Source organism: Oncorhynchus keta, chromosome 26, assembly GCF_023373465.1.
Source record: "Oncorhynchus keta strain PuntledgeMale-10-30-2019 chromosome 26, Oket_V2, whole genome shotgun sequence".
In the NCBI taxonomy this organism is placed as follows: domain Eukaryota; kingdom Metazoa; phylum Chordata; class Actinopteri; order Salmoniformes; family Salmonidae; genus Oncorhynchus; species Oncorhynchus keta.
Window position 1 is genome coordinate 39679648 of NC_068446.1, and position 22833 is coordinate 39702480.

At 43.8% G+C, this 22833-nt stretch overlaps 1 protein-coding gene across 6 annotated transcripts in view; it reads right to left on the bottom strand.

The window, feature by feature from the left end:
- LOC118373909 (microtubule-associated protein 1B-like) overlaps positions 1-20173 on the bottom strand; it is a 97517-nt gene extending 77344 nt beyond the window's left edge. For all 6 annotated transcript variants that reach the window (XM_052480805.1, XM_052480806.1, XM_052480803.1 and 3 more), the window contains exons 1-2: positions 19891-20173; positions 9208-9309 (exon numbers count right to left, since the gene is read on the bottom strand). In XM_052480805.1, coding sequence (XP_052336765.1) covers positions 9208-9309; positions 19891-20143 — 355 coding nt within the window. In that variant the 5' untranslated portion in view covers positions 20144-20173. The remainder of the gene's footprint in view (positions 1-9207; positions 9310-19890) is intronic.
- Positions 20174-22833: the final 2660 nt, after the last annotated feature.

Consider the following 22833-nt stretch of genomic DNA (forward strand, 5'->3'; position numbering starts at 1 on the left):
GGATGGACTGAAAGTAGCTGAGGGGTGGGGTTAAGGTGATATTTGGGATGGACTGAAAGTTGCTGAGGGGTGGGATTAAGGTGATATGTGGGATGGAACGAAAGTAGCTGAGGGGTGGGGTTAAGGTGATATGTGGGATGGACTGAGAGAAGCTGAGGGGTGGGGTTAAGGTGATAGGTGGGATGGACTGAGAGTAGCTGAGGGTGGGGTTAAGGTGATATGTGGGATGGACTGAAAGTAGCTTAGGGGTGGGGTTAAGGTCATATGTGGGATGGACTGAAAGTAGCTGAGGGGTGGGGTTAAGGTGATAGGTGGGATGGACTGAGAGTAGCTGAGGGGTGGGGTTAAGGTGATATGTGGGATGGACTGAAAGTAGCTGAGGGGTGGGGTTAAGGTGATATTTGGGATGGACTGAAAGTTGCTGAGGGGTGGGATTAAGGTGATATGTGGGATGGACTGAAAGTAGCTTAGGGGTGGGGTTAAGGTGATATGTGGGATGGACTGAGAGAAGCTGAGGGGTGGGGTTAAGGTGATATGTGGGATGGACTGAAAGTAGCTTAGGGGTGGGGTTAAGGTGATATTTGGGATGGACTGAAAGTTGCTGAGGGTGGGATTAAGGTGATATGTGGGATGGACTGAAAGTAGCTTAGGGGTGGGGTTAAGGTGATATGTGGGATGGACTGAGAGAAGCTGAGGGGTGGGGTTAAGGTGATATGTGGGATGGACTGAAAGTAGCTTAGGGGTGGGGTTAAGGTGATATGTGGGATGGACTGAAAGTAGCTGAGGGGTGGGGTTAAGGTGATATTTGGGATGGACTGAAATTAGCTTAGGGGTGGGGTTAAGGTGATATGTGGGATGGACTGAGAGTAGCTGACGTGTGGGGTTAAGGTGATATGTGGGATGGACTGAGAGTAGCTGAGGGGTGGGGTTAAGGTGATATGTGGGATGGACTGAGAGTAGCTGAGGGGTGGGGTTAAGGTGATATGTGGGATGGACTGAGAGTAGCTGACGGGTGGGGTTAAGGTGATATGTGGGATGGACTGAGAGTAGCTGAGGGGTGGGGTTAAGGTGATATTTGGGATGGACTGAAAGTAGCTGAGGGGTGGGGTTAAGGTGATAGATGGGATGGACTGAGAATAGCTGAGGGGTGGGATTAAGATGATATGTGGGATGGACTGAGAGTAGCTGAGGGGTGATAGGTGGGATGGACTGAGAGTAGCTGAGGGGTGGGGTTAAGGTGATAGGTGGGATGGACTGAGAGTAGCTGAGGGGTGGGATTAAGGTGATATGTGGGATGGACTGAGAGTAGCTGAGGGGTGGGATTAAGGTGATATGTGGGATGGACTGAAAGTAGCTGAGGGGTGGGGTTAAGGTGATAGGTGGGATGGACTGAGAGTAGCTGAGGGGTGGGATTAAGGTGATAGGTGGGATGGACTGAGAGTAGCTGAGGGGTGGGATTAAGGTGATATGTGGGATGGACTGAGAGTAGCTGAGGGTGGGATTAAGGTGATATGTGGGATGGACTGAGAGTAGCTGAGGGTGGGATTAAGGTGATATGTGGGATGGACTGAAAGTAGCTGAGGGGTGGGATTAAGGTGATATGTGGGATGGACTGAAAGTAGCTGAGGGGTGGGATTAAGGTGATAGGTGGGATGGACTGAGAGTAGCTGAGGGGTGGGATTAAGGTGATATGTGGGATGGACTGAAAGTAGCTGAGGGGTGGGGTTAAGGTGATAGGTGGGATGGACTGAAAGTAGCTGAGGGGTGGGATTAAAGTGATAGGTGGGATGGACTGAAAGTAGCTGAGGGGTGGGGTTAAGGTGAGGTGGGATGGACTGAAAGTAGCTGAGGGGTGGGGTTAAGGTCATATGTGGGATGGACTGAAAGTAGCTGAGGGTGGGGTTAATGTGATAGGTGGGATGGACTGAAAGTAGCTGAGGGGTGGGATTAAGGTGATAGGTGGGATGGACTGAAAGTAGCTGAGGGGTGGGGTTAAGGTGATAGGTGGGATGGACTGAAAGTAGCTGAGGGGTGGGGTTAAGGTGATAGGTGGGATGGATTGAAAGTAGCTGAGGGGTGGGGTTAAGGTGATATGGGGATGGACTGAAAGTAGCTGAGGGGTGGGGTTAAGGTGATAGGTGGGATGGACTGAAAGTAGCTGAGGGGTGGGGTTAAGGTGATATGTGGGATGGACTGAAAGTAGCTGAGGGGTGGGGTTAAGGTGATAGGTGGGATGGACTGAAAGTAGCTGAGGGGTGGGGTTAAGGTGATATGTGGGATGGACTGAAAGTAGCTGAGGGGTGGGGTTCAGGTGATATGTGGGATGGACTGAAAGTAGCTGAGGGGGTGGGGTTAAGGTGATAGGTGGGATGGACAGAGTAGCTGAGGGGTGGGGTTAAGGTGATAGGTGGGATGGACTGAGAGTAGCTGAGGGTGGGGTTAAGGTGATATGTGGGATGGACTGAGAGTAGGACGTGTGGGGTTAAGGTGATATGTGGGATGGACTGAGAGTAGCTGAGGGGTGGGGTTAAGGTGATATGTGGGATGGACTGAGAGTAGCTGAGGGTGGGGTTAAGGTGATATGTGGGATGGACTGAGAGTAGCTGACGGGTGGGGTTAAGGTGATATGTGGGATGGACTGAGAGTAGCTGAGGGGTGGGGTTAAGGTGATATTTGGGATGGACTGAAAGTAGCTGAGGGTGGGGTTAAGGTGATAGATGGGATGGACTGAGAATAGCTGAGGGGTGGGATTAAGATGATATGTGGGATGGACTGAGAGTAGCTGAGGGGGTGATAGGTGGGATGGACTGAGAGTAGCTGAGGGTGGGGTTAAGGTGATAGGTGGGATGGACTGAGAGTAGCTGAGGGTGGGATTAAGGTGATATGTGGGATGGACTGAGAGTAGCTGAGGGTGGGATTAAGGTGATATGTGGGATGGACTGAAAGTAGCTGAGGGGTGGGGTTAAGGTGATAGGTGGGATGGACTGAGAGTAGCTGAGGGGTGGGATTAAGGTGATAGGTGGGATGGACTGAGAGTAGCTGAGGGGTGGGATTAAGGTGATATGTGGGATGGACTGAGAGTATCTGAGGGGGTGGGATTAAGGTGATATGTGGGATGGACTGAGAGTAGCTGAGGGGTGGGATTAAGGTGATATGTGGGATGGACTGAAAGTAGCTGAGGGTGGGATTAAGGTGATATGTGGGATGGACTGAAAGTAGCTGAGGGGTGGGATTAAGGTGATAGGTGGGATGGACTGAGAGTAGCTGAGGGGTGGGATTAAGGTGATATGTGGGATGGACTGAAAGTAGCTGAGGGGTGGGGTTAAGGTGATAGGTGGGATGGACTGAAAGTAGCTGAGGGTGGGATTAAAGTGATAGGTGGGATGGACTGAAAGTAGCTGAGGGTGGGGTTAAGGTGATAGGTGGGATGGACTGAAAGTAGCTGAGGGGTGGGGTTAAGGTCATATGTGGGATGGACTGAAAGTAGCTGAGGGGTGGGGTTAATGTGATAGGTGGGATGGACTGAAAGTAGCTGAGGGGTGGGATTAAGGTGATAGGTGGGATGGACTGAAAGTAGCTGAGGGGTGGGGTTAAGGTGATAGGTGGGATGGACTGAAAGTAGCTGAGGGGTGGGGTTAAGGTGATAGGTGGGATGGATTGAAAGTAGCTGAGGGGTGGGGTTAAGGTGATATGGGGATGGACTGAAAGTAGCTGAGGGGTGGGGTTAAGGTGATAGGTGGGATGGACTGAAAGTAGCTGAGGGGTGGGGTTAAGGTGATATGTGGGATGGACTGAAAGTAGCTGAGGGGTGGGGTTAAGGTGATAGGTGGGATGGACTGAAAGTAGCTGAGGGGTGGGGTTAAGGTGATATGTGGGATGGACTGAAAGTAGCTGAGGGGTGGGGTTCAGGTGATATGTGGGATGGACTGAAAGTAGCTGAGGGGTGGGGTTAAGGTGATAGGTGGGATGGACAGAGTAGCTGAGGGGTGGGGTTAAGGTGATAGGTGGGATGGACTGAGAGTAGCTGAGGGGTGGGGTTAAGGTGATAGGTAGGATGGACTGAAAGTAGCTGAGTGGTGGGGTTAAGGTGATAGATGGGATGGACTGAGAGTAGCTGAGGGGTGGGGTTAAGGTGATAGATGGGATGGACTGAGAGTAGCTGAGTGGTGGGGTTAAGGTGATAGATGGGATGGACTGAGAGTAGCTGAGGGGTGGGATTAAAAGCTCATGTTCGATAATAGTTATGACTGAACAAGATTTATATCAAAATATCAAATTACTTTATTCTTGCTATATAACTAGTGTAAAATAAAAATATATAAAAAATGCCATGTGTGTAGAATGTAACAAGAAAATAAAAATATGTAAAAACAACATTTATTTTTGATTGTAGAGGACAGAAACCAAAACGAATAAACAGATTGAACAAAATGAAAAATAAACGCAGCAAGGTGCCACATACACTGCAGACATCCGTTCCAGCGGAGGAGACCAATAGGAGAGCTGCTGCACTTCTAACATCCGACACTTGAGGGCGCCAACTCAACAATCCAAGGTCACTAAGTAACGTATGTGGTTAGAAGGAGTCAGTCCAGGAAGACCGCTCTAAAGGACCTGAAACGAAATGTCACAGGTGACGTCCCAAATGGCACCCTAATTTGTAAGAACGTAGCACAAGCATTTCGCTACACTAGCATGAACATCTGATAACCATGTGTATGTGACCAATACAAATTTGATTTGAATTTCTAAGAAAGTAGCACAATTCTTGCTTGAAAAATTGCACTTTGATAAAAAGCTTTATTTGTATTTATTTTTGTACCATTTTCAATTGAAAAAAGTCACAGTAAAGATACTCCATTGTTATCCTGAAATAATGTCCTGTATAAAATAACAACTGCATTGGATCTTCAAGGCCAACATAAATGACACCGCAGTTTCCAAATGCATTCCCAGGTCTTTGGTTGTGTCATGCTAGAAGATATGAAGACTAGCCTTCACTTTGTGGACGTGGACATTGATTTTTCGTCCAGGACAATACTTCATCTGTTTCCGGGAATTCAGTCCCTGGGTGTTTTTCATCGACTCTGAGCAACATGATCCCATTAAATATATCTGTAGTGTTGAATTCTCCTCCCCATCCAATGCCATTGATCTGCGCTGTAGCCGAATGCAATCCATAGCCCCAGTCCTTCTCTCTACCTACCCCTCCATCCCCAGCCCTTCTCTTTACCTACCCCCCATCCCCAGCCCTTCACTCTACCTAACCCCCCATCCCCAGCCCTTCTCTCTACCTACCCCCCTCCCCGGCCCTTCTCTCTACCTACCCCCCATCCCCAGCCCTACTCTCTACCTACCGCCCCACCCCCAGCCCTTCTCTCTACCTACCCCCCCATCCCCAGCCCTTCTCTCAACCTACCCCCCCATCCCCAGCCCTTCTCTCTACCTACCCCCCATCCCCAGCCCTTCTCTCTACCTACCCCCCCATCCCCAGCCCTTCTTTAACGTTATGTTAATAAAGAACCAGACATGGCTACAATACATCATCCCCAACGTTATGTTAATAAAGAACCAGACATGGCTACAATACATCATCCCCAACGTTATGTTAATAAAGAACCAGACATGGCTACAATACATCATCCCCACGTTATGTTAAAGAACCGTTATGTTAATAAAGAACCAGACATGGCTACAATACATCATCCCCAACGTTATGTTAAAGAACCAGACATGGCTACAATACATCATCCACAACGTTATGTTAATAAAGAACCAGACATGGCTACAATACATCATATGTTAAAGAACCAGACATGGCTACAATACATCAACGTTATGTTAATAAAGAACCAGACATGGCTACAATACATGGCGTTATGTTAATAAAGAACCAGAATACATCATCCCCAACGTTATGTTAATAAAGAACCAGACATGGCTACAATACATCATCCCCAACGTTATGTTAATAAAGAACCAGACATGGCTACAATACATCATCCCCAACGTTATGTTAAAGAACCAGACATGGCTACAATACATCATCCCCAACGTTATGTTAAAGAACCAGACATGGCTACAATACATCATCCACAACGTTATGTTAATAAAGAACCAGACATGGCTACAATACATCATCCCCAACGTTATGTTAATAAAGAACCAGACATGGCTACAATACATCATCCCCAACGTTATGTTAATAAAGAACCAGACATGGCTACAATACATCATCCCCAACGTTATGTTAATAAAGAACCAGACATGGCTACAATACATCATCCACAACGTTATGTTAATAAAGAACCAGACATGGCTACAATACATCATCCCCAACGTTATGTTAAAGAACCAGACATGGCTACAATACATCATCCCCAACGTTATGTTAATAAAGAACCAGACATGGCTACAATACATCATCCACAACGTTATGTTAATAAAGAACCAGACATGGCTACAATACATCATCCCCAACGTTATGTTAAAGAACCAGACATGGCTACAATACATCATCCACAACGTTATGTTAAAGAACCAGACATGGCTACAATACATCATCCCCAACGTTATGTTAAAGAACCAGACATGGCTACAATACATCATCCACAACGTTATGTTAATAAAGAACCAGACATGGCTACAATACATCATCCACAACGTTATGTTAAAGAACCAGACATGGCTACAATACATCATCCACAACGTTATGTTAATAAAGAACCAGACATGGCTACAATACATCATCCCCAACGTTATGTTAAAGAACCAGACATGTTCTTTATAAATGTTGCTAGTTCGAATCCCCTAGCCAGCAAGGTGAAAAATCTGTCGATGTGCCCTTGAGCAAGGCACTTAACCCTCATTTCTCTAGGATCGCCGGTGATAATGACTGACACTGGCTGGGACCCCACTCTCTCTGAGGGTGTTTCATGGAAAATTGGGATAAGCAAAAAACACATTTCCAATTCACACATGAATATTAACACAGACTTGTAGATTTGTGAAATAAGACAAATATAACAATATATAACAATATAACAACCCACCTAAATATTATTATTATTATTATTCCTTTAGCCAGTCATAGATAGTACAGTGGCTACTCAACTACAGAGAACTCAACTACAGAGATATTCAACTACAGAGAACTCAACTACAGAGATATTCAACTACAAAGAACTCAACTACAGAGATATTCAACTACAAAGAACTCAACTACAGAGATATTCAACTACAAAGAACTCAACTACAGAGATATTCAACTACAAAGAACTCAACTACAGAGATATTCAACTACAAAGCACTCAGCGACAGAGATATTCAACTACAAAGAACTCAACGACAGAGATAACTCAACTACAAAAATAACTCAGATACAGAGAACTCAACTACAGAGATAATCTACTACAGAGAACTCAACTACAGAGATAACTACAGAGATAACCAGCTACAGCGATAACTGAACTACAGAGATAATCAACTACAGAGAGAACTCAACTGCGGTGAGTGAAGAGGAACAAACAACCATAACTGCCAAGGAAAGATATAACAAACATCAAACACACCCACATCAAACCACAACCCCACGATGCAAATCTTTCTTTTTTTCTTCTTAATGAGGACAAAAACCCTGGCGAAATCAATGAGTCCCCCCCCCCTTTTAGCGCAATGGTCCTCGGAAACTGGATCGCTAAGAAAATATCGACTTTAGATCAAAGCTGCCAATACAAGCAGTGCTCAAGGTCTCTGATAGAGGAGAGGGCTTTTATGTAGCACAATGTCAGTGTGTATTTATGACGACACCTTTTAGAGCCACATGGAAAAGCCAGGAAGGGACGGTCCAAAATAAATGTTACACCACTAAAAATAATCATTTTTATAAGATGGGACATTCTCTGGATGTGTCTGACTCTTGACAAAATGCTGCGTCATTTCTGCTGGCTTCGATATAGCTCAGCACTTACTGTCAGTGCATTGTTGCAATGTATCCTATAGTTTCATTTGAAAAAATGAAAAGCTGAAATGCCTTGAGTCAATAAGTATTCAAGCCCTTTGTTATGGCCTAAATAAGTTCTGGAGTAAAAAATGTAATAAGTTGCATGGACTCACTCTGTGTGTTCAAAAGCAATTCACTTTTTGTCCTGAATATGAAGTGTGATATTTGGTGCAAATCCAACACAACACATTGCTGACTACTACTCTCCATATCTTCAAGCATAGTGGTGGCTGGATCATGTTATGGGTATGCTTGTAATCGTTAAGGACTGGGGAGTTTTTCAGGATACAAAATAAACAGAATGAAGCCAAGCACAGGCAGAATCCTAGAGGAAAACCTGGTTCAGTCTGCTTTCCAACAGACACTGGGAGATGAATTCACCTTTCAGCAGGACAATAAACTAAAACACTGGAGTTGTTACCAAGAAGACAGTGAATGTTCCTGACTGGCCGAATGTTCCTGAGTGGCAGAGTTTTGACTTAAATCTGCTTGAAAACCTATGGAAAGACCTGAAAATGGTTGTCTAGCAATGATCAACAACCAATTTAACAGCCCTTGAAGAATTACAATAATCCATTTTAAATTCAGGCTGTAACACAAACAAAATGTGGATTCATATTACAAAACGTTTATGGACCACGCCGTGTATATCATTAAATAGTTATTTAAAAATAAACCTTACTGACCTTACAGTCTCAAACCCGGGGCCATCCTAGTATTGTGTTCAACAGCTCATTTTTATCTGATAAAGATACATGAGTACGTTAATACTATTATTATCGTGACTTATCAGTAAAGAAATACATCTTCCCCTCAATCCTGATTGGATTTAGTCACCTGACAAGTCTGGATGGGTGAAAGCATTTGAGTAGTGCTAGAAACATCTCATATGTGTGTGAAGGTGGAAGGACTCTACAGAGTAACTCAACTCACCTTGCACCAGACTACTGAACCTGAAGTAATAAGGGAGACATCATCTTATTTACTCGGACATTAATACTTGTCACTAGGTGTTAAGAGCCTGGGTCTGGTTCTAAACTCCTATGTCGTTGTCATTGTTTGTTGTGACAAAAAACCATAGGAGTTGGCAAGGTAGAACAAACAGAATCTGGGACCAGGCTAGTTCGAAAAAGGTCCCATTATAGTCCAACGTTGTCCTGTGTGTGTGTGTGTGTGTGACGTCACAGGACCCAGGTTTGACTGACCTCTAACCTCTGCGGAGAACTGTGCGGAGTGACGCGTCACAAACAGCTGCAGCTGATGGTCCAGGTCACATGACTTGAGGCTGACGTCCCAGGAGCGGATCCCTGGTATAACAAGACAGAAGAGGGTAATGTTACATTAAAGGATAAGTTTAAAAACCTTTACTGTTAAACTGTAATGCATTGTTTACTTTTTTTTAAACCGACACTAATAACTTCAATGGATGTGATGAGGGCAACCGTTCAACAGTGGCTCATACTGTACTTAAGTGGCGAGAAACCACTTCAAATGAATTTGTAAAATACTAAACTTCCATTTTAGTATTTCTCATTATCTGCAGATCTTGTACGAGGGCACATGGATAGGAAGTCGGAGAAAGGAAATTGGAAAACAACGTCTTTTAAATCTCTATATCTGTATTATTTTAAATATTTCAGTGCGAATTTTTTTTTCTCCATTTCATGGAAGACTTCATTTCTCCAAGATGTAATTTAACCCCAGTTGACACTGTATGTAATTGGAATTAATAAAAGTTGGTCCAGACAGCTATTATGTTTTCTATAATATGGAGAAAAATATATATATATATTTTTTTACAAATGTACCGGACCAGAACATTGGTCATTTAGTTAAGGAAGGAGTTTACCTCAAAATAACTGTCAGAATCATGATGAGATTACAATAATAGGGCATTATAATGGGGGTCACATGCTTATGACAAGGCTTACAATAAAACGGCATCGTAACGCGTTATACATACCTTGATGTCTATTACCGAAACAGACTGATTATTAAGGAGCAACAGGTTTAGTACAAGCTGAACATTTCTTAGCCATGTTCCTGGGGGGGGTCATGCATGCTTATAACAAGTCTTACAATGCATTATAACTGCATCATAACACATTATACCTGGGTTTAAATTAACTTATTACCAGAACAGACACACTGATTTAAAGAGTAAGCAAAACAATTCTCATTAATGTTCCAGTCAATTTCCTCATTTCCAAAGCCTGTCCCTATTCAAGGGCATTTAGAGAGAAGCCTGTCTTGTCAGGGATTGGAAGCCTTCTGATCCTATTCAACAGGGCCTTTGAAGATTCTATTCAGAGAGAAACCCAACAGGGCAGGAGAGCCTGTCTCTGTCATTCAACAGGGCCTTTAGCCGCAGGAGAAGCCTGTCTCTGATCCTATTCAACAGGGCATTTAGCCGCAGGAGAAGCCTGTCTCTGATCCTATTCAACAGGGCCTTTAGCCGCAGGAGAAGCCTGTCTCTGATCCTATTCAACAGGGCCTTTAGCCGCAGGAGAAGCCTGTCTCTGATCCTATTCAACAGGGCCTTTAGCCGCAGGAGAAGCCTGTCTCTGATCCTATTCAACAGGGCCTTTAGCCGCAGGAGAAGCCTGTCTCTGATCCTATTCAACAGGGCCTTTAGCCGCAGGAGAAGCCTGTCTCTGATCCTATTCAACAGGGCCTTTAGCCGCAGGAGAAGCCTGTCTCTGATCCTATTCAACAGGAGAAGGGCCTTTCAACAGGGCCTTTAGCCGCAGGAGAAGCCTGTCTCTGATCCTATTCAACAGGGCCTTTAGCCTGTCTCTGATCCTATTCAACAGGGGAGAAGCCTGTCTCTGATCCTATTCTTTAACAGGAGGGTCCTCCTATTAGCCCGCAGGAGAAGCCTGTCCTGATCCTATTCCTTTCTGAGCCTGTCTCTTCCTATTCAACAGGGCCTTTAGCCGCAGGAGAAGCCTGTCTCTGATCCTATTCAACAGGGCCTTTAGCCGCAGGAGAAGCCTGTCTCTGATCCTATTCAACAGGGCCTTTAGCAGCAGGAGAAGCCTGTCTCTGATCCTATTCAACAGGGCCTTTAACCGCAGGAGAAGCCTGTCTCTGATCCTATTCAACAGGGCCTTTAGCAGCAGGAGAAGCCTGTCTCTGATCCTATTCAACAGGGCATTTAGCAGCAGGAGAAGCCTGTCTCTGATCCTATTCAACAGGGCCTTTAGCCTGTCTCTGATCCTATTCAACAGGGCCTTTAGGAGAAGCCTGTCTCTGATCCTATTCAACAGGGCCTTTAGCCGCAGGAGAAGCCTGTCTCTGATCCTATTCAACAGGGCCTTTAGCCGCAGGAGAAGCCTGTCTCTGATCCTATTCAACAGGGCCTTTAGCCGCAGGAGAAGCCTGTCTCTGATCCTATTCAACAGGGCCTTTAGCCGCAGGAGAAGCCTGTCTCTGATCCTATTCAACAGGGCCTTTAGCCGCAGGAGAAGCCTGTCTCTGATCCTATTCAACAGGCCCTTTAGCCGCAGGAGAAGCCTGTCTCTGATCCTATTCAACAGGGCCTTTAGGGCCTTTAGCAGCAGGAGAAGCCTGTCTCTGATCCTATTCTAGCCTGTCTCTGATCCTATTCAACAGGGCCTTTAGCCGCAGGAGAAGCCTGTCTCTGATCCTATTCAACAGGGCCTTTAGGGCCCGCAGGAGAAGGGCCTGCCTCTGATCCTATTCAACAGGGCCTTTAGCCGCAGGAGAAGCCTGTCTCTGATCCTATTCAACAGGGCCTTTAGCCGCAGGAGAAGCCTGTCTCTGATCCTATTCAACAGGGCCTTTAGCAGCAGGAGAAGCCTGTCTCTGATCCTATTCAACAACCGCTGATCCTATTCAACAGGGCCTTTAGCCGCAGGAGAAGCCTGTCTCTGATCCTATTCAACAGGGCCTTTAGCCGCAGGAGAAGCCTGTCTCTGATCCTATTCCTATTCAACTTTAACCGCAGGAGAAGCCTGGCCTATTCAACAGGGCAGCAGGAGAAGCCTGTCTCTGATCCTATTCAACAGGGCCTTTAGCAGCAGGAGAAGCCTGTCTCTGATCCTATTCAACAGGGCATTTAGCCGCAGGAGAAGCCTGTCTCTGATCCTATTCAACAGGCCCTTTAACTGCAGGAGAAGCCTGTCTCTGATCCTATTCACTGGTGGATACTCTGTCTGAGTCTGGGATAGGAGATGAATATAATTTCCTTTCCTCCACCCCCTTATCCTCCTATCTCCCCATGCCTCAATAAGAAGAGGATGTACTTTGGTTATTTTGTATTTTTTCCAGCTTCTGTTTTTCTTGATAGAGAGAGAGAGAGCGAGAGAGAGAGAGAGAGAGATATGTTCCCCGTTGCAGACGAGTACGGTCTATTCTCAGAAATGCTGAGTCACGGATTCTGTTAAAGGCCTCAATGCTCCTAGCTCAAATTGGTATTTTGTGTTTGGACTGACAAAACCCTTCTCAAAGATGTGACAATTGCATCGATCATTATGACAGACATCTTGACATGTTTTGACGTCTAAAATGTAATATCCTGGACGAGAGAGAGAGAGATCACTCAATAGTCGTAGGAAAACTGTGTTCAGGAGAGCTCTCATACCCCCCTGCATCCCACTGCTGGCTTGCTTCTGAAGCTAAGCAGGGTTGGTTCTGGATGGGAGTCCACAAGCTGCTGGAATTGGTGTTGGAGGGCCAGCAGGAGGCACCATTGAAGAGGTCCGGAGAAGTGGTTGATTATAAAATCATTACAGTAACTAATTTGCTTATAATTTATGTCACACAAACTTATCAGACACCAATTCACCCAACTAGAAAATTATACTACTAAGTTAGTAATGATCAACTAATTAATACAGAGCATTCGGGAAGTATTCAGACCCCCTTTTCCACATTTTGTTACATCACAGCCTTGTTCTAAAATGGATTGAAAAAATCGAAAAACACGTGATAGCAACACAACATGGCAACAGCATGATAGCAACACAACATGGCAACAGCATGATAGCAACACAACATGGTAACAGCATGATAGCAACACAACATGGCAACAGCATGATAGCAACACAACATGGCAACAGCATGATAGCAACACAACATGGTAACAGCATGATAGCAACACAACATGGCAACAGCATGATAGCAACACAACATGGCAACAGCATGATAGCAACACAACATGGTAACAGCATGATAGCAACACAACATGATAGCAACACAACATGGCAACAGCATGATAGCAACACAACATGGCAACAGCATGATAACAGCAGCACAACATGGCAACAGCATGATAGCAACACAACATGGCAACAGCATGATAGCAAACAACATGGTAACAGCATGATAGCAACACAACATGGCAACAGCATGATAGCAACACAACATGGCAACAGCATGTAGCAACACAACATGGTAACAGCATGATAGCAACACAACATGGTAACAGCATGATAGCAACACAACATGGCAACAGCATGAGCAACACAACATGGCAACAGCATGATAGCAACACAACATGGCCAGCATGATAGCAACACAACATTGATAGCAACACAACATGGCAACAGCATTAGCAACACAACATGGCAACAGCAGCAACACAACATGGCAACAGCATGATAGCAACACAACATGGCAACAGCATGATAGCAACACAACATGGCAACAGCATGATAGCAACACAACATGGCAACAGCATGATAGCAACACAACATGGTAACAGCACAACTTGCTAGCGGCACAAAACATGGTGTCCATGATTGAGTCTTTGAATGAAGAGATGGAGACAAAACGGTCCAGTTTGAGTGTTTTTTGCAGCTCGTTTCAGTCGCTAGCTGCAGTGAAATGAAAAGAGGAGCGGCCCAGGGATGTTTGTGCTTTGGGGAACGGGTGTTGTATGTGGAGGATGAGGGCTGCAGTAGGTATCTCAGATAGGGGGGAGTGAGGCCTAAGTTTGAGTGACCCAGACAAAGCCCAGACTTGAACCCGTTTCAACATTTCTGGAGAGACCTGAAAATAGCTGTGCAGCGACGTTCACCATCCAACCTGACAGAGTTTAAGAGGATCTGCAGAGAAGAATGTGAGAAACTCCCCAAATACAGGTGTGCCAAGCTTGTAGCGTCATACCCAAAAAGACTCAAGGCTGTAATTGCTGCCAAAGGTGCTTCAACAAAGTACTGAGTAAAGGGTCTGAATACTTATGTAAATGTGATATTTCCGTTTTATAATTTGTATAAATTTGCAAAAAAATCAGTTTTTGCTTTGTCATTATGGGGTGTTGTGTGTAGAGTGATGAGGAAAACACATTTGTTAATCCATTAACAAATCAAGGGGTCTGAATAATTTCCGAATGCATTGTACATGCTTAGTAATACCTCAAACATGTTCCACATCCATCCACGTTCCCCAAGTGTTACCGAATGAATAATGCAGGGCAAGTTCTGCACAGCACCTGTGTAAATCTGTGTGGAGGGACGACATCACAGTGTCATACAGAGGAGTTCTGCACAGCACCCGTGTAAATCTGTGTGGAGGGACGACATCACAGTGTCATACAGAAGGTGGTTGAGAAATCCTGTGAGGACGAAGGGTAGAGAATACAAAATGGGGATTCTATGTTCGCATCGTGTCCGAGGGGTGGAGAAAGCTGGGGGAGCCCACATTCTCAATTAAACTGACAAGGGGTAATTTTCCCATGATGCTGTCTGCCTCCCGTCTGCCTCTCTGCCTCTAGTTCTGGCTAAGCTAGTATGTGAGCCAGGCTATATATCTTCTCATGACACTTTGTTTTTTGTGGAACATGCCTGTAACCTACATCATAAGCTCAGACAGAACATGTTTCAGACGTTTGATAAGTAGGTTATTCCCTATATCACATTGTGCCTGTTTATTAACATGACATTTGCTGTTCCCTGAACCAGTTTATGTTCAGTGGTGTTAGTGGAGGGTATACGCCGTATCAATGAATAGGGTTGATGGAACAGATCGGAATGTTTCGCTTAACAGATCGGAATGTTTCGCCTTAACAGATCGGAATGTTTCGCTTAACAGATCGGAATGTTTCGCCTTAACAGATCGGAATGTTTCGCCTTAACAGATCGGAATGTTTCGCCTTAACAGATCGGAATGTTTCGCCTTAATAGATCGGAATGTTTCGCCTTAACAGATCGGAATGTTTCGCCTTAACAGATCGGAATGTTTCGCCTTAACAGATCGGAATGTTTCGCCTTAACAGATCGGAATGTTTCGCCTTAACAGATCGGAATGTTTCGCCTTAACAGATCGGAATGTTTCGCCTTAATAGATCGTAATGTTTCGCCTTAACAGATCGTAATGTTTCGCCTTAACAGATCGGAATGTTTCGCCTTAACAGATCGGAATGTTTCGCCTTAACAGATCGGAATGTTTCGCCTTAATAGATCGGAATGTTTCGCCTTAACAGATCGGAATGTTTCGCCTTAACAGATCGGAATGTTTCGCCTTAACAGATCGGAAAGTTTCGCCTTAATAGATCGGAATGTTTCGCCTTAACAGATCGGAATGTTTCGCCTTAACAGATCGGAATGTTTCGCCTTAACAGATCGTAATGTTTCGCCTTAATAGATCGGAATGTTTCGCCTTAATAGATCGGAATGTTTCGCCTTAACAGATCGTAATGTTTCGCCTTAACAGATCGGAATGTTTCGCCTTAACAGATCGGAATGTTTTGCTTAATAGATCGGAATGTTTCGCCTTAACAGATCGGAATGTTTTGCTTAATAGATCGGAATGTTTCGCCTTAACAGATGGGAATGTTTCGCCTTAACAGATCGGAATGTTGATCAACTATTATTTCTTCACATTTTAGGCGCAGAAATGTACACACAATGTTCCAAAGTGCAATGTGCAGGAAAACACTGTTCTAAAATGCACATTTGCACATGCGATCGGTTTCATGGACAGGGGTGGAAATATCTGTTAGAAAGAGGGGGGTGGGGATCGAAAGATGCAACAACTATCATGGGTTGCTAATATGACTGGGATAATGCTGTTAGACAATGAAAGTAAGTTGACAGAAAACCAATAGAACCATAGAACCAATAGAACAGGAGAATGAGGAAGAATGAGGAAGTAATGAGCAATAATGAGGAAGTCTGTATAAAAAAAAATATTGCCTCCACGTTTCCAAGGTAGGATTTTGGATATGGGCTACTTTGAAGCGATGTAAGACATGCTTCATACCTCATAATATGAAGTAAAACATCCAGGTTTCAAACAATTAAGGAACAGGAAAAATATAGCGATGGTAATGATAGACCTAACTGTTTTCTGGTAGACGGAAATACTTTCCCAAAATCCTTCTCTATTAAACGTTAACTAGCTGCAAAGTAGCCTATACCTACCTGCCAGAATGATATCATGTCGTGCCATTAATCCGCTCCCATCACCTCATGTTTCAGCATGATAATGCACGGCCCCATGTTGCAATGATCTGTACACAATTCCTGGAAGCTGAAAATGTCCCAGTTCTTCCATGGCCTGCATATTCACCAACTCAATATTGTATGTGCTCAATATTTATCCATTGAGCACGTTTAGGATGCTCTGGATTGATGTGTGTTCCAGTTCCCGCCAATATCCAGCAACTTCGAGCAGTCAATGAAGGAGTGAGATAACATTCAACAGACCACAATCAGCTCTATGTGGAGTAGATGTGTCGCGCTGCATGAGGCAAATGGTGGTCACACCAGATACTGACTGGTTTTCTGATCCACACTCCTACCTTTTTTTAAGTTACACTACATGATCAAACATTGACGCGAGGGACTTGCTTCCATTCACCCTCAAGAGCATTAGTGAAGTCGGGCGCTGATGTTGAGCGATAAGGCCCGGCTCGTAATCGCCGTTCCAATTCATCCCAAAGGTGTTCGATGGGGTTGAGGTCAGGGCTCTGTGCAGCCCAGTCAAGTTCTTCCATACTGATCTCGACAAACAATTTCTGTATTATGGACCTCGCTTTGTGCACAGGGGCATCTTCATGCTGAAACAGGAAAGGACCTTCCCCAAATTGTTGCCACAAAGTTGGAAGCACAGAATCATCTAGAATGTCATTATATGCTGTAGAGTTAAAATGTCCCTTCACTGGAACTAAGGGGACCTGGGGACTGAACCATGAAAAACAGCCCCAGACCATTATTCCTCCTCCACCAAACTTTACAGTTGGCACTATGCATTGGGACAGGTAGTGTTTTCCTGGCATCGGACTGCCAGATGATGAAGCGTGATTCATCACTCCAGAGACAATGTAAACACCTAGCATATTTCACACCATGTAAACAAACACCTAGCACATTTCATTCACACCAGGTAAACACCTAGCATATTTCACACCAGGTAAACACCTAGCATATTTCACACCATGTAAACACCTAGCATATTTCACACCATGTAAACACCTAGCATATTTCACACCATGTAAACACCTAGCATATTTCACACCATGTAAACACCTAGCATATTTCACACCATGTAAACAAACACCTAGCATATTTCACACCATGTAAACACCTAGCATATTTCACACCATGTAAACACCTAGCATATTTCACACCATGTAAACACCTAGCATATTTCACACCAGCATATTTCACACCATGTAAACACCTAGCATATTTCACACCATGTAAACACCTAGCAAACACCATGTAAACACCTAGCATATTTCACACCATGTAAACACCTAGCATATTTCACACCATGGTAAACACCTAGCATATTTCACACCATGTAAACACCATATTTCACACCAGCATATTTCACACCATGTAAACACCTAGCATATTTCACACCAGGTAAACACCTAGCATATTTCACACCATGTAAACACCTAGCATATTTCACACCATGTAAACACCTAGCATATTTCACACCATGTAAACACCTAGCATATTTCACACCAGGTAAACACCTAGCATATTTCACACCATGTAAACACCTAGCATATTTCACACCAGGTAAACACCTAGCATATTTCACACCATGTAAACACCTAGCATATTTCACACCATGTAAACACCTAGCATATTTCACACCAGGTAAACACCTAGCATATTTCACACCATGTAAACACCTAGCATATTTCACACCATGTAAACACCTAGCATATTTCACACCATGTAAACACCTAGCATATTTTTAAACACCTAGCATATTTCACACCATGTAAACACCTAGCATACACCAGGTAAACACCTAGCATATTTCACACCATGTAAACACCTAGCATATTTCACACCAGGTAAACACCTAGCATATTTCACACCATGTAAACACCTAGCATATTTCACACCATGTAAACACCTAGCATATTTCACACCATGAATATGTTCCAAATGGCATCCTATTGGACCCTGTTCAAAAGTAGTGCACTATAAAGGGAATATGGTGCCATGTAGGACATAGGTCAGAAAACACTGGACAACACCCTCCATTTGTACCCAACTATCTATCATCCAGCATGCCTTTTTAGCTCATATTGAAGATTTTTCCATACTGTACGTGCAACAATTGGCATAGCCCTGGGCTACCTTGATACAGAAAGAACATGACAGCTATGGTTTTCAACAAGACAACAGCATTACTGTATTTAACTGAACATCATGTTGAATGCTTTAGTGCAACGGGATGACTCATTATTAATGAGGGCAATGTCCCAGGAGTTTGGCACAGTGCATTTGTAACAAGCACAAGCAGTTAGTCTACGGATTTTTCCCCTTCGTGGTCAATTTAGGCTTCAATATTGTTGTTGTTTTTGTATCACACCATTGCTGAGAATGTGTGCAACTGTTTTTTTTCTGTAGCAGGCCCTCTCATGGCAGGCTACATGTGAGTTATTACAGTCTGGTCTCATAGACTAGACGTAACATAGTAAATGTATACCCCGGGATTCTCAAATGAGTATGATATGTTACATTGGTATGGTTACATAAGACAGAAGTTTACTTAAGGCAAAAACAAAAGGAGGGTGGGCGTATAACGCGAACATCTAGCAACACAAAGGTTGCAGGTTTGAATCTCATCAGGGGCAACTTCAGCATTTTAGAAAATTAGAAATGTTGCAACTACTTAGCATGGTAGCTAATCTTTCCCCTAACCCTAACCCTTTTAGCTAACCCTTCCCCCTAACCCTCACCTTTAACCCTAACCCTAATCCTAACCCCTAGCTAACGTTAGCCAACTAGGAATACGTAACATATCATACGTTCTGCAAATTCGTAACATATTGTACAAATTGCAAATAGTAACATATCATACGAAATGGATGATGGACATCCACAAAATAATACATACCATACGAAATGTAACATGTCTTACTAAATGGAGTGTCTCAGGATTTATGTACAGAATAACACGAAATGCTCTGAGACCAGGTTGGTTAGGATCATGGAAATACATGGGGTAGAAAAAGGCTACATACTATGTTGGGGGTTTTATAAAACAACCATACGTTTTCTGGGAATCCATGAGACTTGCCTGTTTGTGTCCCTAATTGAAAAACTAATACATGTATAGATTTTTTCATCAAAGAATTACAGAATCCCTTGTAATTATCAAACGAATGTGAAACGTGTAGGTAGGCAAGGCTCCACAACATTTTCGTTCCCTAAAAAGTGGCGTAGTAGACTATTCGTTTGTGCAAAACTGCTGATTCAATATGCCTGATGCGTCATTTTTTTTCTCATTAGGAAACCGGCCGCACATTCTTCATATCTTTCAATTGCATCTTATACATTTCAATCCGTTCTATGTTATCATTTTTTTTATAGGTATATATTGGAGGTTATGCATGCTGGTTTTACAGAATTCGTGTGTAACAGTGAGACTCGTTGAAGTTGCCTACTCACCCCGCTCTAAGTGGTCTCTGGCGCGTTGCAGCTGGTGGTCTGTCGCTATCTCTCCGATCACTATGAGCATGTAGTAGTTCCCTTGGCTGAAAGGGGGTCCTCGGCACCGCTTCTCTCCAAGGTCCTGAATTCGCTTCTCGGACCCCAGCCGCGAGATGCTCTCTTCCTCCAGCACTGCCGTGAGCGGACCTCGAGCCGGGATCTCCATGGCAACACCCCAGCGAGCAGACGCCGGGGACGGTTCTATCTCCATGACAACTTCCACAAGCACGGAGTGTGCGGCGGAAAGGTTGGAGGAGGGCTAGCAGGGCTATTAGAACGTTCACTTTTGGAGCCATTTACTTCCATTTGATTGGCCGAAAGGCCCATGTAGCAGGATGATGTCACATATTGAGCTATCGGGCAAGTCCAAAGGGTAGGACCTTGATTTTGGAAACGGTGAGCCCCCACCCAAAACAAATGTATGGTTAGCTTGACATCTCAAAGGTAAATTGTAAATACCAAAATACCAAATGGGCTGACTTCTGCAGCATCTCAAAGTTTATTTTCAGTAGCTTACAGCCTATTCTGAGAACAACACACACACACACACAGATCAAATAACATTTTAGCAGTTTGTCAAAGTGTATTTGTGTTAGCCTGTGCCCAAATTGGCAGATCAAGATATCAGTATGTTACCAGTCTAATTCCAAAGCCATGGTAAACTGCTGATTCCCCTTCTGAAATTTGCACATTTCTCAGACAGTTTGGCGATGCCAGTCTGAGCCAGTCTGAGTGACGAAAAAAAATGCAACAGAGGGAGGATCTTTGTGGCAGCAAGCTACTCCTATACGCTGTTTTATTTATTATATATATAATGAAACACAGATCGCTGTTATATCTCTTCCTATCTATCTATCTATCTATCTATCTATCTATCTATCTATCTATCTATCTATTATCATTAGTATGATATCATATATGTACTGTATATTCACAACGCCAATTAATTGTTTAAAACACACTGTTTTGCAATGAAAATCTACAGTTGCCTCAACAGCACTCTGTAGGATAGCACCATGGTGTAGCCGGAGGACAGATAGCTTCCGTCCTCCTCTGGGTACATTGTCTTCAATACAAAACTTAGGAGGATCATGGTTCTCAGTCCCTTCCATAGACTTACACAGTAATTTTGACAACTTCTGGAGGACGTCCTCCAACTTATCAGAGCTCTTGCACCATGAACTGACGTTGTCCACCCAATCAAAGGATCATAAGCTACAGCTAGCTAGCACTGCAGTGCATAAAATGTGGTGAGTAGTTGACTCCGAGAAAAAGACCATAGTTGAACAAAATAATTTCTTACAAAATCAGGAGAAGCAGCAGAGTGAGAGACCTGTCTATTTTTTCACCATTTTCACTTACTTAGCTAGCTAATGCACCTAGCTAATTTAGCCGACTCAAATACCCGGCTCAAACAGAAAGGAATGCTATTTATGTTAGCTAGCTGGCTATGGCTATCCAACACTAGAACTCATCCAAGTCATGGTAAGCTTTTCAATTTTCCACCGGTGCCCGCCATTTTAACTGCTAAACTGCTTGCTGTACACTGTACTTCATGATTGTATAGCGGCTTTACTAACGTTTTAGTCCTAGTCGCTTTTTTGTTGTTGTTGTTGTTGATGATGTAGGCTCTGTGTAGTGGTTAGCTCCGAGACAGGATGGTGTCGAGGCACAGATCTGGGGAAGGGTACATTTCTGTCTCCAAGAACACAGTGGCCTCCATCATTATTAAATCGAAGAAGTTTGGAACCACCAAGACTCTTCCTAGAGCTGGCCGCCCAGCTAAAATCTGAGCAATCGGGGGAGAAGGACCTTGGTCAGGGAGGGGACCAAATGTATTTAATCAATTTTAGAATAAATCTATAAAGTAGAATATTGTGGAAAAAGTCAAAGAGTCTGTATAATTTCCGAATACACTGTATGTCTTCCTCAACAAGGACTATCCGGAGGCTGTGTGCCAGAAGAGAAAATGACTTATCCCGGCTATGCAATCTGCCACAGCGCGTGGGGACATTGCTTACGGCCGCTATGACAGGCTCATTTTACACCCTCCCTCCCAAAAGCCTCGAAGGGATGAGAGAGCTAAGCCTATGGGTTCATAGCTTCAACCCTGCAGCACACACACACACACACACACACACACACACACACACACACACACACACACACACACACACACACACACACACACACACACATACACACACACACAAACGCATCACACACACACCAATTGATTGATGGACTGCTGAATGTATAGATTTTTTATCTTGCTTTGTCTGCTCTTTTATATATTATGTCCATCTCTGATAAGCTATCCAGGAAAGGGCTGACAATAGCCCGTATGTATATATGTAGCCTTAGAAATAAGGTTCATGAAATGAATAACTTGCTAACATCAGATAACATTCATATATTCGCCATTTCTGAGACTCACTTAGATAATTAATTTGATACAGCAGTAGCATCTATAGAAGAGACATGAATTCTTATGGGGGAGGTGTTGCTGTATATATCCAGAGCCATATCCCTGTAATGCTTAGAGAAGAGCTTATGTCAAGTGTTATTGTTGTGGTTGCAGTGTTGTGGTTGCAGGTTCACTTGGCACATCTAAAGCCTTTTCTTTGGTGGTGTTGCTATAGGCCACCAAGTGCTAACAGTCAGTATCTAAATAATATGTGTGAAATGATTGATAGTGTATGTGATGTAACCAGAGGGATCTACTTTCTTGGGGACCTGAATATTAATTGGTTTTCATCAAGCTGTCTGCTCAAGAGGAAGCTTCTCACTGTAACCAGTGCCTGTAATCTGGTTCAGGTTATTTTTTTAAACGACCGGGGTGTTCACAAACACGACAGGAACAAGATTGTCCGCATATATTGGTCACATTTTTACTATGTT